Genomic DNA, 16,117 nt, shown 5'->3' with positions numbered 1-16,117 from the left:
ATCTTCTGCATCCTAGATGATACATGAAAGATAATAGAGAATGTTATTCTGTATCAATTCATTCTCAACATAGTCTACATCATTGGCATACTTCAAATTTGTTATTGGTAGCACGTGCTAGGCATTGTTGGATGACAGGCACATGCATAATCGACAAATTTTCAGGAGACTAACACAAGTAACTCTAGTAGTAGTAGTAAGAACTTCAGTTTGTTATCTTGGTATAATTTGAAAAACTACTGGTCAGTAATATTGTACAATGTACAGTGAGAAAATGTATTTAACTTATTTTAGCAGTACGTTACTTATATATTCAGAAAAGACTTCAAAAATCTTTGAAAAATACTATCTTTTCATTTACTCAATCTTAAAATAAAATTGCATTTTGTCTTCAGTACCCAAAAGAAACCTGAGTGTATTGGAACGGGAGCATCAGGAAGTCTGTTTCAACAGAAAAACTGAGAGGAAGTAAAGGGACACTTGTGGCTGAGGCTCTGGACAGGGACTTATGAGATCTGGGTTCAGTTCCCATCTCTGTCACAAACTTTCTGATGACCTTGGGCAAGATATTTAATCTCTTTGCTTTAGTTTAGCATCTTTAAAATGAGGGTAATGCTACTCACAGAGGAGCTGATGACTATTAAGCACTCATACTGCAGTTAAAGGGGCATGAAAAGTATATAAATAAATGAGGGCCTGAAAAAATGCTTTCTTCTGCCAATATATTTTTTTTTCTTGGCTTCTATTGTAGGTAGTATGGTCACATCAATGGAGGGTCTGGGTTCTGACAGCGTGTTCAGCTTGCATGAAGATAACCACTACCGCATAAGCAGGAGCCTGCTAAAGCCAGCAGAAGGAAGCACAGTACCCCTGACGAGGGTGAAGTGTTTGGTCTCCATGACAACCCCACATGATATCAGACTTCACGGATCGTCAGTTACTCCAGCATTTATTGAATTTGACACATCTCTTGAAGGATTTGGGTAAGGTCTTGCCACGCTTTCAAATAGTGTATTGTAAAGAATATCTTATTTCTTTTTTCTTTCAAAGAAATGTGTGCAATTTTTAATGAGCAGTTTAAAAAACAAAACCAATTAATCTACAGAAAGAACTACATTCTCAGTGCCTTCAGACAAAGGATGCTGAATTCAACTAATGAATTTGAAGCACTTTTTATAACCTGTGGAAGTGTGGATGCCACTGATAATACTTAGATGATCATTTACATGTGCATGGTGGGATCTTTTCAAATAAAGAAGAAACACAAGCATATACTAGCACAAAGAAGCCAGCTGCCAGGATTCAAATGAAGCCTGTGTCCCTAAAATTATCCTAAACTACCCTGAAACCTGGAAGGATTTGGTTGAGAGTTATATACTAGAGAATTATAGGCAAAGTAGAAATAGAACTAAAATTGTTTTGAAGCAGCAACTTTTAAAAGGAAATTGAGTAAGTAAGTGTAAATCATTGTTGAACAATTTGATCACAGTAATTAGAGGTGTGATCCGTGTACAGGACTTAACTCCCTCTGTACCCTTTGTTAATTCACTTAACCTCCTTGATGCCATTTCCCCATCTAGTAAGTGGGAATGTTTGTGAGGATCAGCTAGTGTTTATATAAGGCTAGGTCTACACTACCCGCCTGAATCGGCGGGTAGAAATCGACCTCTCGGGGATCGATTTATCGCCTCCCGTTGGGACGTGACAATTGATCCCCGAATCGGCGCTCTTACTCCACCAGCGGAGGTGGGAGTAAGCTCCGCCGACAGAAAGCCGCAGAAGTCGATTTTGCCGCCGTCCTCACAGCAGGGTAAGTCGGCTGCGATACGTCTAATTCAGCTACGCTATTCACGTAGCTGAATTTGCGTATCTTAAATCGACTCCCCCCTGTAGTGTAGATGTACCCTAAGTGCTTGGAAGATTAAGATGTGGTGCTATAATACTCAGCAATTTTCTAATAAAAACATGTCTCCTAGGTTGCTTTTTAAAAGATAGAAGAAGTTAAAACATTTTTCATATTTGTCTTGTGAAGAGCCAGACCCTTTCAAAACCACTATGAATGAATTCAAGTAATTTGTAAGGAAAATATCTCTTACTTCTGCATTTGTGGTGGACTCCACTTGGCTGGCAGTGAGATCCATGTCAGCTAACGCAGGCTTAAAAATACTGCCAGGCAGTCTCAAGTCAGACAACTCTGAATGAAACCCTGGATGGTGGATAATTATTCAAAGAAAATCCATTGTCTCTAATTTCTCAGATGGAATTCTCTTTAGCCAGAAGCTTGCCAAGAAGGTTTCTAGTTACATGGACAAGCTGCTCTCAGAAAGGACTACAGGCTTTCAGACAAGAGGAGTAGCTCCTTTACCATTTATCTTTCCCCTCCCTCCTCGTCCTCCCCCCCCAAAAAAAAAGAAAGAAAAGAAAAAAGTTACCAAAGAAGGAGAACTTTCTTATTTCAGGGGTAATACTTGGATTCAGAAAGCCAGAGGGAAGCTCAGATTGGGGAATGGATTCAGTCCCTCCTTCCAGTCCTAATCGTTTGTATCATTGACTGCAACCAACTCTCCATCCTGAAATAGGCCTACAGGACAGAATATCCCAATTATCAAGTGCCTGGGTCCAATTTATTTCGGACAGGTTGGATTGAGAGTATATCATGGATATTCTGGAGTTTGACTGCTCCACTTCCCTTTTTACATCCCCACTCCGACCTCACAAGGCACATATAATTAAACTATCCTGGATGCAATCTTGCAGTTTCTAGAGCTGGTAGAACCTGTCCCTCAAGATGAAGGGTGCGCATTGCCCTACTCTGTTGTTCATAATAAGAAAAAAGCTCAACCGAGTTCCAGAATATGTTAGACCTAGAGAGGCTACAATAGTTGAAAGAAGATGACAAAATTCAGGATGATGACTCTAGCTTTTTACTATCATTGTGATTTCTTCAGGAGTCCTTTCAGGTTTCAGTGGCTCTGTCAAGAGTTGATCTGAATATTGCAGTCACATCTTGTCATCAATCTCTTTGGTTCACCTATGATATCACAATCAGTACAAAATATTATCGTTGGTCTGCTCTAAATAAATAGGATATCTCCATTAATTTATCTCCTAGAACTGGAAGGGACCTTGAAAGGTCATCGATTCCAGCCCCCTGCCTTCACTAGCAGGACCAAGTACTGATTTTGCCCCAGATCCCTAAGTGGCCCCCTCAAGAACTGAACTCTCAATCCTGGGTTTAGCAGGCCAATGCTCAAACCACTGAGCTATCCCGCCCCCTTACTGAGCTATCCCGCCCCCTGTCCCAGAATGCTTATAAAGTTATTAGTGATAAGAGCCAGGTTAAGTAGCTGAGACCCATTTATATATGTTAGACAATACACTGATTAGATCATCTTCCGCAGGGGCCTCGCCAGATCAAAGGGTTATTTTTAGTATGGGGAGCCCACCTGGAGCACAATGCAAAGAGGATATTGAGGTTAAGACTCCAGAGTACCAGTGTTTTAGACATGAGTTGGTCAGGTTGCTTCTTCAGGATTTCCAGGATCACCTGAGAAGGAAGCACATCCTGATTCAATCAGTAAACACAACCTTAACATATGTAAACCACTGGTGGGTCACCTGAAGTTCAAGTGTAAAGGTCAACATGATGCAGATTCTCTTGCAGGTAGAAGGTCACCTAACTTGCACCAAGGCAATCCATATAAAGGTAAACCAGAACACAAAAGCAGACTTGCTATGTCTTCAGCAGGTGGATAACTTGAAAATGTTTCTGAACCAAGAATTATTCCGTTAATATCCAGAGAGCTACCCTAGCTAGACCTATTTGCATCAAGCCAAAAACCCAAACGTGAAGCTGCTTTTCCCCAGGTCAGGGAAGCAGAACTGTGATTATGGGAAACAGATGGCCTGAATCACAGATGTCCTAATCCAGTTTGTCTACACTTTCACTCTCCATCATTAAGAAGAGTGATTCAGAAGGTTAGAAAGGGACAGGTGTGTGTTGATCATTCTCCTTAACCAAGGATTTGCCAAAGAGATCATGCTACTCAAACCAAGAGGTCTTTGTTCACCTTCCCAGTAGGCAGGATCTCTTATCCCAGGCCCTGCTCCTGCCTCCAGACATAGATTACCTGAACTGCAAAGCTTGGCTACTGGGTGTCAAGTTCTGAACAAAATTAGATAACCTCTTTCCTGGCCTCAACATATGCAACTGTTCTGGTACAATTCTCTTACTAATATCAAAATAATCACCACCACAAAAGAACAGATATTCAGCTTTTCTGTATTCTTCACCAGACTGTTTAGACCTGGCTTAAGACTACCACCCACCTACCATCATATTGCTGGCCTTTAAGATAGGCAGTGTCAGACATGCGTGGTTGGCTTGTCTCTCTCCTAGGTGACCTCATTATATTGAAAGTTTCTTAGGGCAGCACAACCATCTCAGCCAGCAAGGTAGTTCTATCTTCCCTTGTGTTTTACATGAGGACACAGTAGCTATTTGGACTCCAAAGTTATTTGTTACCAAAGTATAAACTCTTCCTTATTTCAGAGGTAATCAGTCTTCCCTCGGTTTGCCCAAGGCCTCAGCGATTGAAAGAAGAAACACAGCGCATCCTAGATGTGGGAAGAGCAGTGGAAATACATCTTGTCAAAACTTGCCAGTCCAGGAAAACACTTTATTCCTTTCCTATCATCCTAAATACTTGGGCCTGAAGGAATATAAATCCTCCACAGCTTGTTAGCCAGATGCCTCTCTAAAGAATACTTATCTGTAGATAAACTGATTACTTTAAAGGATCAGGGAACACTCAACACATTCCATAGTGGCATCCTGAGAAATGTCGTCAGCCACCACAGAGGAAATCTGTTCATCCATTAATACTTCTTTTTAAAGGACGATAGACTTGACTTTCACTTCCCTGCAGAAGTATACTTTGACTCAAAGGTGCTCCAGGTATCTGATATATACAGTGTAAGTTGTTTAGGTGGATATGGTGGAGTTTAACAAAATAAGGCTGTTGAAGTTGTTTGTATTAAATCTAATAAGAATTTAGGATGAATCCCTCTGATTCTTTAGCTGACACAGCTCCCAACACAAATGACACTAGTCCTAATGGCTGGGGTGAGTTATGACTGACTTCAGTATCAGGTTAATGTGGCATTGGACAGAGGTCCTAGAGCTTCATGGACAAGTGTCAACTGCCTCTGGTACCAACAGTAAGACAGGCACTGACAAAATGTCTTGAGGAGAGTTCAGTCCTGGAAAGAAAATTAAGGGGTAATACATTTTTTGTATTCTCTATGTAAGTAAGTGAATTCAAGTACAGTGTGGGCATGTTACAGCATCTTTTTCCAGGTTAGATTTTGTTTACTTATTAAGTAGAGATTGGAAAATTGCATTGATATTTGGCTATCACAAACACTAATATAGAGATATTTTATTTAACAGCTGTCTATTCTTGCCAAGTTTGGCTCCCCACAATGCACCTACAAATAATGCTGTCACAACAGGTCTTGTTGATGGTGCTGTAGTCAGTGGAATTGGAACTGGTAAGTACATACAGCTGTTTACAATATTATATATTAATGACTCTGTACTATTTATGACTGCTGTATTGCTCTGTTAACCACAAAGTGAAAGCAGTATTATATGTGCCCCTCTCAAATAGTCTAGAGCTCTTCTTATATCTTATTTATATACCTTTCTATTGTTTTCCACTGCATCAGCAAAAAGAAATAGAAAATGTAGAAACGTTTTACAGTGAAAGATTTTTCAGCATAAGGTTGAACTGTGTAAAAGGAATGTATGTGATGCAAATGTACTGTGTGTGCGTGTGTGTATATATATGTATATATGTATGTATATGAATATAACATAGTCAAATTTATTCCTTCAGAACACATGTTAAGAGAACATTAAGATTGCAGTGTTAAACAGCCAAAACTCAGGAAGTGCTGTAATTTAGGTCACACATTCAAACTTAATTGTTTTATACAATAATCATTGTTACATCGTCTCAATACTGTTATTTATTCAGGATCCCAGCCTCATTCAATGAATAGAATGAATGGTACAACATGTATTATTTTGATCTTCCTTTTTTAAGGAGTAGACCTCTGTCACGTGAGCCCTGATCCAATTTTCATTGAAGTCAATGGAAAGATTCCTATTGACTTCTGTGGCAGTTAGTGGAAGCCTTCATTGTACATCATACCGTTGGTACACTTACGGCTCAATTCTGCTGTGCTGCATTGCTTACATTGAGTTAGTTCATTTACTTCATTTCACTAGATGTACTATAATGTACACTATTGTAATTACAAACAGAATTATCCCAGAATGGGAATCAGATTCATAGGACTCCTGTCTTAGTCATTAAGTACTCCTAACATTTGCTGACAGAATACTGTCCAACCTGAATAAATCAAGAATCCTGTGGAGATAACTGCATTTGCCAAAGTTAAGAATGCACATCTATAATATAGAACTGTTTAGCGGACAGCACTTAAATTCCCTTGTTTTTCCTGATTAAGGGTCTTGCTTTAGAGAGCTGCCTCATGCAATGTGAACTTTAAGGGATCTAATGAAATGAGGTAAAGCTCATACAGATAGGCCCTTTGAGGCATGAGTCACCAAATTCCATACACATTCAAGCACACTACAGCCTTTTCCTTTTAGAATGCTGTTTTTTATACAGAAGTCTCATAATTAAAAGTTTCCCACATGTGGATGAATTGTGATTTTTATTTTTATTTTTTTTGGTAATTATAGCCCTGTCAAATCAAAACAAAGTTCACTGTGACACTGAAAGTGTCTAAGGACTATGATCCTGTCAAATTTCAATTATTTTTTTCCAAAGAACTGACACTGAGTGGTGGGGGAAGGCAGGGGGAATATTTTTTTATAAACTGGAAAAGGGTTCTTTTCACTTTCCTTATTCTCAAAAATAGCTCTTGCTCTCTCTCTTGCTCTCCCTCTCGCGCGCGCGCTCTCTCTCTCTCTCTCTCTCTCTCTCTCTCTCTGTGTATGTGTATTACCCTCAGCCAGAGAGCAGACTTGTAAAATTTCAGCCCAGAAAGTGAAAGCTTATAAGCAACTGCCAAAAGGAACTTCAGAATGGAAATGCTTGTGCAACCTTAACTGTTGCTGCTACAACTATAATAAAATTTTGTTTTTTTGTTTTAGGGGAAAGGTTTTTTCCTCCACCATCTGGTTTAAGCTATTCAACTTGGTTTTGCATTGAGCATTTTAGTACACCTCCTAATAACCATCCAGTCAGACTATTTACTGTTGTGCGACGAGCAAATTCTTCAGAGCAGCACTATGTATGTCTTACCATTATCCTCTCAGCAAAAGACCGATCACTAATTGTTTCAACTAAAGAAGAACTGCTTCAAAACTATGGTAAGAGGTGCTGTAGTCTCATATTTTTGATAGTATTATGGAGGCATAAGAATATCTTCATAGTTAAGTTGATGTCTAGGAATTGCAGTTGATGGAATTTTCACTGAAATATTTCTTCCTCTAAATGACTTTTGCAACAAATGAAATGCAAAGCACACTTCTGTTTCTCTGTGAATTATAAGGGTAGCTTTGAAAGTTGGTGTGTGAATGTAAATAAAATGACCACCAACCTTAGTGCTATAGATTTCAAGGAGGAGAACCTCACCATTTTTCATAGTCTTTCTGCTCCTAAATTAACTAACATGTTTGCTTCAGACTTTGTGCTATGGGTCAGAAACCAAACCTTACTAGCGTTATTCTAAAAAAGCTAACAAGACATAGAAAGGTTACATACATTCTTCACGTTAGCACATTTTGGCTATGCCAATGCTTGCTGGCCATTTGGAAGAGATCAACCATTTACTTCCAGTCTTAATGTTACAATCATTCTGCAGAAGTCCCTGCAAAGGGCATGTGGTCTCATGCACTGTCTGTGACTGGGGGTGTAAGGATAATGATAGGTGTCTGAATAATTAGAGTTAGCTGTCTGTATTGATACTCTTTAGAACTTTTTAAAAGTAACGTTATTAGATATGGAAGCTGCTATTATATTTTCCTCTAATTTTACCAATCTTGAAAAACATACTCTAATTAAACCAAGCGTAAGGCCATAACAAAGGTCTAAAGATTCTGCAAGAAAGTTTTCAACCTAATTTCAAACTTAATTTACATGAAAATTAGAAATTACCTTGAGTAAGAAGATTAAATGAGTGTTAATGTAGAATTCTTTAGAACTTATATAAAGATTGAGTCAATAATGTTGGTAAATTCTTAGTCTTCTGGAAGAGATGATTAAACTTAAAAGGGACAACTGTCAAGGCTATAAACATGTAGTAGATGTTAATGGTTCAAAAGTAGGTTAAAAGGTATCCTTTTAGCACTGAACTCAGATGCTATGAAAGGGTTGATTATTTTCAGGTAGGTCTAACAGTGTTGTTATCTTTTAAATGGACAATACTCTGGACAAAAAGTAAATTCAGCTAGTTACTAAAAATGTATAGGTTTCAGAGTAGCAGCCGTGTTAGTCTGTATCAGCAAAGAGAACAGGAGTACTTGTGGCACCTTAGAGACGAACAAATTTATTTGAGCATAAGCTTTTGTGGGCTACAGCTCACTTCATCTGATGCATCTGATGAAGTGGGCTCTAGCCCATGAAAGCTTATGCTCAAATAAATTTGTTAGTCTCTAAGGTGCCACAAGTACTCCTGGCCTTTTATAAAAAAAACTTACAATATTCCCATTGGAGCTACATGCATTAAGAATTTTCATGATATGAATTACTTGTAGAAAGTTGAGCAGATCATACTTTTTAGTATTCCTCTTTTTTACATTAATTTTATATTCATATTGTTACAAATGTCAGAAGTTCAAGAAATAAAAATGAAAGACTTAATAGCCATAACACAGTGGGTTCTAAAATTCTTCAATCACACAATATGGTTATACCTCTGTTTTCTGAGACTGTAGACTCTTCTTCTTGGGAGAGAAATAAATCTTGATAAGTTTGTATAATTTCTTTTGTCTGCATGTAAGCCAAACTTGAACATTTCAAGCTTCAATTGGTATGTCTCTCACTCTTCCAAGAAGTACTGGATTTGAAAAGGCATTGTCAGAAGACCTGACGTTTTCTGACAGGTTACAAACACTGTTTTTTAATTGGCTTGGAAAATCTGCTCTGGTAAAGTGTCACCCTACTATTTTCTGATGACTGGCTAGTGTTGCTGTAAAGTATGAAGGAAATAAGTACCTAAGACCTGATATAACAAGCCTACCAGAGGTTCCAGTTTTGAAAGTGTTGATGGTATTTTGGATCAAACTGTTTACTTGAGGATTCTTTTTGTAATCAAGAATTGTGTACCCCTAAAGTGTTTGGCTTGTGAGAAACAAGTCTGAAAAAGATGGTGTGTATTTATAAGTTAGTTCTGGATCACCTGATTTTGTCCTTCTTTTTCTTGAAATCTATAAGGAATTCAGAGTTTTCCCCAGATGCTGTCACTAAGGTGAGAAGTGAGTGGGTTCTTTTGCCTGAATAGACAAAGATGAAAGGAAGGCCAAGAGAACTCAGTTTCTATTAAGTTGTTCCCTGGTAGATGAATCTTCAAGGGTTCCTCCTCGCCCCCTCCCCTCCCCCAGATCTAAAATAGAGCTTGGAGCAGTGAGTGTATAAGAAGCTAGTGTAATTGGGTCTTGGGAATTGTTCATGCCTTCCAAAATTAAATTAAAAATGCTTGTTACACAAAATGAGCAATGTTTCAGTTAAAATAAAGCGCATTCAATGTTTTGAAAATGAAATCAGCAGTTCTTTTTTGAAGAGTTAAGAACTAGGAAAGAGCACAGTATAGTTCTGATCCTGCTAAAAGACTAAACTGCAGTGTTAATTTTGGCAAATTATTTTAAACTCACTGACTCCCCAGATAATAAATCTCATCTATGTTACACACGTATTTTGAAGATTGATTACATAATATTTGTATGGAATTTTAAAAGTCATTATTTAATAGTTTTAAATAAAATTGATACAACTAACTGTTTTCATATTTACTTGGTAAATTTGCTTTGAAAGAAGTCTCAGATTTTAAGACAATTTCCAGATTGAGGCAAAAACTATTCAAATTTTGGCAAAATTTCCTGTACTTTTCCAGTGGCCTTAATCAATGTTCTGATTTATATTATTTCTTTCTTAATCTCATGAAAGATTATTGAACTGTTATTTCAAGGTATGTCGAAATTGAGAGTTTAAGTTGGCAGTTCCGTTTTCTCTGTACAGTAGTTGAAAAGGGAGAAAAAAACCTCACCAAAACATTATAGACATATCTGAGAGAACCAATATCACAGGTCAAAATTCCTTATGACCTTATGAAAACTCCTCATCTGTGTCCCACCTTTATATGACTTGGTCACTAGTTAATCCATCTCTTATGAAGTTTTTAATGATGGTCCTTTGTACTATATTTGTGTACGATTATTTAGAGTGGGATTTTCAAAATTGTTGTCCTACATCTCTTCCCACTGAAGTCATTGGTAAAACTCCTGTTGACTTCAGTGGGATTTGAGTTGGGACAATGTTGAGCAATTTTGAAAACTCCACCCTTCGTACTTCTATAGAAAGTACTAGAGTCTTGATAGTACATCATTTTGTGTCAATTATGTACTTCCACAATGAAAATGAAGAAAAATATTGCCGCAGGAGATAGGGCTTCAAGTTACTGTTTCAAAGCAGGTAAGAACAATAAGAGAAATGAAGTAAAAAAAAATTAATCAGTGCGCTTAGGATTTTCTTGGATAAAAAGTAAAGAAACATAAGTGTGGAAACTGTTAAAGCTAATAATGCTATACCAGTTTCTCTTTCTGCAACTCTGTAAGGGAATTCATATTATCAGACTCTGAAAATACATGCTCAATAAAGTAAACTTAAAAAATTCTGTGTTCGCTCTTTCATTTTAATTGAAAGTAAAGCAATATTTGATGATTTACTCAGACCATATAACTTTTTATTGGGTTTTTGGTTGCCTTCAAATGTATTTGCTTTCTGAAATGTCAACCTTAATTTATTGATTTATAGTATTTTAATGTAAAGCCTAAGGAAATAGAGGAGTAGACTGTTACGATAGCCATCATTTCCCATTAATATTCCTTTCTTTTTAGTTGATGACTTCAGTGAAGAATCATCCTTCTATGAGATTCTTCCTTGTTGTGCTCGATTTCGCTGTGGTGACCTCATAGTGGAAGGACAGTGGCATCATCTTGTTCTGGTGATGAGTAAAGGCATGCTGAAAAACAGTACAGCGGCACTTTACATTGATGGACTGCTTGTTAATACTGTGAAGGTGGAGTAAAAACTTTACATTTTAACTTCGTGTTTTTCCACTAGACTTGCTATATTTTCTTTCACATCATACTGATGTATTTTACTTGTGCCCAGGGTGATGGAGCATCATTGCTTCCAAATAGAAAAGACTTTTTCTAAGTTCCTTGCATCATTCCTTACACGCACTATCAGTAACAAACGAAGCAGGGGGTTCTACAAACATCCTCCTTCATTACACGATCTTGATTCAGTCCTACTACTATTAAAAGGAAAGAGGTAAAAAACAAAATCTATTATGTGCTTTGTAACAACAATGGGGACCATCATTCATTACTGGTAGGATTTGAATCCTGAACCTTCAGAACTGCAGCATAGCTTAAACTATTGGACTAACTACATTAGACAGCAGAAGGCTGTTACCCCAGGGAAGGAGTGGGTTGTTGAGGCTACATCCTGAGTCTGAAGTTTAATAGGGGGGAGCTTGGTCCACTCTCTTGCCTTTCCCTCTGGGAGATTTTGCCCATGTGGTATCTTCAGTGGTCGGAATGGCCCAGTGTGGCCATATGTTAGGTTCAGGGTGTGGTGTATTCGGGAGGAGCCTGGAAAGCATTAGGCAATCTAAATAGAAGGATTGCAATAAGCACTCCTTATATTCTTTTTTTATTGAGGGATGAGGAATGCTTAATAGTACAAGTCAGGAATTTGATACCCAAGTGGCTAAACTATGAAGCCTAAGGCAGCGTAGCAAATATCAGTAAGGGTTTGATCCTGCAAGGTGTACTAAAAGTTCTTCACTTCGTACTGAAGTCATTGGGACTGCCCTCAACACTGGGCAGGATTGGGCCTTAAGGGAACTGGATCGGTGTTGAGGAAAAGATGACATTCCTTCTAACAGACCTAACACGTTACAGGTGAAACAATGTTTTAACTATAAACACATGTCTGGCACTCTGTATTAATCCTGCAAAATGAGGAATATAATAGTTTCGATGAACTTCAATATTTCATACAAATTACTACCCTTTTTTAATCTGATGACTAGTCTGTTAGTGTAAGGGTAACCCATGTTTCTCATTTAGGATGTTTTTTTTCCAGCTGTATGAATCTAGTTAATTTGTGTAAAATAAAAGATGGCAGGTTTGTTTTGTTTTAAGTAAAGGAGAGCTTAGTTGTATGGCACTAGAACAGATCTCTTGTTTGGATACTTCCGTGAAGTGAGAGATCAACAGTTCAGCCTCTTTAAGCCTTCCAGATTTGATTTATGTGAATGCTATAATGGTGTGAAGCAAAATACTCCTGATATGACATTTGAAAGAAGCAGAATTGAAAAAGCTCTCCCTACCATGTTACTGAAAAGAGAAAATGTGCAACAAAGCTTTGGAAACACTGTAAAAGGGCAGTCTTCCAAAAATGTTTTTCTTTCCCAAAGCCTGGTGAAATTTCCAGTGTATAATTGTGGACGTATGTTTGTGCGCTACAGAATCTGTTTATCTTCTAAGCAGTTCTGTTTTCCTTAAATGTAAATGCCAGAGTTTTGCATGAAGTTACAATGATGAATTTGAGCAGGAAATTGGTTGATAAATGGCAGTCCTTTCTTTAAATTTTATGTAAAGACCTCAAGTGTCTATACCAAATTGTAGCACATTAAATTTCATTTAGTATACAAGTTTGTAGACCATTGTTTCAGACTTTGTTCCATATATTTAAAAAAAACCCTTTGTACTATTGTATGTATTGGGAAGTATCTGTTTAGTGGTTGGGCTTACTATATAAGGGGCAGTGTTTATTCCTTAGATCAGAAAGGCAAATTTGGTTCTGTTTCCCGTGTCACTGGAATGAAATAACTTTGCTTATTTGTGCCTCAGCATGATCAGGGTGTGAACTATCCTTGCTGTTCTCTTTAATTTTCAAAGAATAAGTGGAGGGATCACTAGAGTATAAAATCATTTTATGGCTATCTCAGAAATATTGACTGTAGCTGTAATTTTGTGTTCTAGTGATGTAGTCTGGCGTGTTATGTTTTTGTTGTTTTTTGTTTCTGTTTTTTAGAATTTAGGTACAAAGATAAAATGGCGATGACACCTAGAAGAGAGCCAGTAAATAAAACAATGAATCTAGAGTAACTTCTGTATCAGTGTGTAACAACTCCTAACATTGGACTTATTCTGAAGTTATTTGTGTTCTTTAAAACTCTTTAAGAATGAGCTTGGTTTTGGGACACAGCGTGGCGATAGGCGTGGGAATGGTGCAGGGGGGTGCTGCAGCACCCCCAGGTTTTATGCGGGGCTCAGCCCTTGCCGACCCCAGGACTCTGCTCCCGCCAGCCCCGTGCCCGAGGCTCTACATCTGCCCCAGCTGTGGTCCCAGCCTTGGCCCCCTTACCTCTGTCTGCGTCCCCCTCTCCTGGAGCAATGGCCCTGCTCCCAGTCCCAGTTCTAGAGGGTGGGGGGGGGTCGGGTCGCGGACAGAGGTAAGGCGGGCGCAAGGTAAACAGAGGGCTTTGCAGTTTGGCAAGCTTTCAGCACCCCCACTATAAAAAGTGTTCCAGCGCCACTGAGCATGGCTCTGCCACAAAGTCAGTAATCTTGTGCAAGTTACTTAACTTCTGTGTTTCAATTTCCTTTTAGCAGCATAGGCACAATTATCTCAAGAGAAATGTTGCCATAACTAGTTAATGTTTTACATATATATTTGAACACATGAAACGCTTTCTAAATTTCCAAGTTATTTACTTTCTTTTTGTGATAGCTTTGTACTCCTCCTAACGGCTTTGCCATTTGTTTCTCTTTTACAGCTTCACTATGTTCACAGTAGCCCAGGCGGGTCAGGTTCTGCTAATCCACCAGTAGTCAGCACAGTTTATGCCTATACTGGCACACCACCTGCCCAACGCCAGATCTCCTCCTTGGTTTGGCGTTTGGGACCAACACATTTCTTAGAGGAAGTCTTGCCTCTTTCAAGTGTTAGCACCATTTATGAGCTGGGACCAAATTATGTTGGAAGCTTTCAAGCAGTGTACATCCCATGTAAGTACAAATAAATTTGTTGTAAATGATTTTAGGGAGGATTATCTCTTTGGATCTTTTTTAATTCTGAATCTACCCTGTGAACAATGGAAGCCCATTTACTTACTGTTTGAGAAAAGTGAGGGCCCAGCAACTCATAGGAAAAGATGTTACTATGAACCAAATCTTAAGAGCTCAGAATTATCTCATAATTATTGTTTTAACGTATGGACTGTGAAAAAAATCTTGGTCTCCAGCATCAGTATATAATAGCATAATTCTTTTCATTGATCCACTGATTTAAACAAAGCTATATTGAAATATAATGGCTAAACATAGCTCAAGTGAGAATAAAATTACACTGGACAAAATGTAGCGCATACAAAATTATTAAGGGTTTATTGCGAGCAATGATTACATTGGTATTGTAACCATTTTTGAGAGTTCTTTTTGGAAATGGAATGTGGTGATGATTGGGAAACAGTGGGTTCCTCCTCATTTGCTCTGACAGGATGATGAACAGCCATCATCCAGGATTTTCCTACGTTGTAGAACTCCCTCTTTTGCCTCTGCATTTAGATTCCTACCTCACCGAAAACAACATGCAGGAAGGAAATTTCCATGGCTACCTCTGATAGTCACAGAACGCTCAAGCACAAAAGGCTAAAGGAAAAAAAAGAAAAACCAACAAAGAAACAAAAAATCAACCGTACTGCTTCTTACAGTAGCTTTTTCCCACAGGGACTGTAACATTTTTCTGCTGTCACTGAGAAAAACCTCCATTATCTCAGAGGAGTGAGGCAGTGGGTGAAATGAGCTGTGACAGAAAAAACTAACCACAGGGCTTGCCTGAAGGACAAAAGAATCTCTCCCATGAGGCCTAAGGCTGTCCCAAAAGTTGCAGCAGAGAGACAGCATTTGAAGTGGTGTCTGGAGCTGAGAAGGACAAAACTGTCACTCTCAAAGAGGACAGAAGCTCATCTTAGAGGCCTTCCAACCAGTTCCCAAGATTTGAGGAATCCCTGTTATAGGCCTGTTCACCACAAAATTCAGTGTTAAGTGCTCCTTTTACTGGCAGCAGGTATCCAGACCTAATAACTCTAGCTCTCGACCCATTTGCTATTCCATTAATTTTTTCTCTAGATTATAGTCATCCTGCTCATGTGGTGAGTCCTAAAGAAAACTGCTCAGCACAAGACTTCTTCAAACCTAATTGCCAAAAGTGACCAAGGCAGGGTTGGCACATGGGCCTACTGGTGCAAGAAGTAAAGAGCCCTATGTCCTTATGCAAATACCTTATTCAGTAGGGTCCAATGATGAAGCAGATCCAGGACTCCTGAGTCTTTTCTCCTGACTCACTGAAGCTGAGCTTCTTCATTGGGGGTGTTTTAGGGCACCCATGAAAAAGTGACCACTTTCACATTCTTCCTGCATAAGCTGAGTTTTTCCATGTGATGGAAGACAAAGATTTTTTTTTCTTTCCAGCTAGGCAGACTAGAATGTTTTTGTCAAAGGCCTAGCCACTTGTTCCTTTACTGTGTGCTGTGCTAAGCACTGTAAGGGGTTTGGTAGATGGTACAACTGTGGGGCCTTCTTCCTTGGTATCAGATTTCCCTGAAGGGTAGGTGCCTTTTTCTGCCCTCAATCTGGTTAACTTCCCAGTGTCTCTGTGTAGTCTGAACCTGTATGAAACTGCCTTCAAGCCTCCATGCTGGCAGATTTGCATTTTTCTCCCTGAAGGTAGTTGTTGGAGACCAAATCCCTTACCTAGGAGAATAGGAGAGCTCTCTGTTTTCC

The 16,117-nt window shown here is 38.6% G+C and overlaps 1 protein-coding gene across 4 annotated transcripts in view; it reads left to right on the top strand.

The window, feature by feature from the left end:
• Nucleotides 1-16,117, top strand: part of WDFY3 (WD repeat and FYVE domain containing 3) — a 292,238-nt gene that overhangs the window by 167,933 nt on the left and 108,188 nt on the right. For all 4 annotated transcript variants that reach the window (XM_054029392.1, XM_054029390.1, XM_054029391.1 and 1 more), the window contains 5 exons: nucleotides 752-983; nucleotides 5,453-5,553; nucleotides 7,190-7,408; nucleotides 11,153-11,334; nucleotides 14,110-14,341. In XM_054029392.1, the coding sequence (XP_053885367.1) occupies nucleotides 752-983; nucleotides 5,453-5,553; nucleotides 7,190-7,408; nucleotides 11,153-11,334; nucleotides 14,110-14,341 (966 nt within the window). The remainder of the gene's footprint in view (nucleotides 1-751; nucleotides 984-5,452; nucleotides 5,554-7,189; nucleotides 7,409-11,152; nucleotides 11,335-14,109; nucleotides 14,342-16,117) is intronic.

This window comes from Malaclemys terrapin, chromosome 5 (assembly GCF_027887155.1).
Source record: "Malaclemys terrapin pileata isolate rMalTer1 chromosome 5, rMalTer1.hap1, whole genome shotgun sequence".
NCBI classification, from domain to species: domain Eukaryota; kingdom Metazoa; phylum Chordata; order Testudines; family Emydidae; genus Malaclemys; species Malaclemys terrapin.
This window is presented reverse-complemented; position numbering and strand designations above follow the sequence as displayed.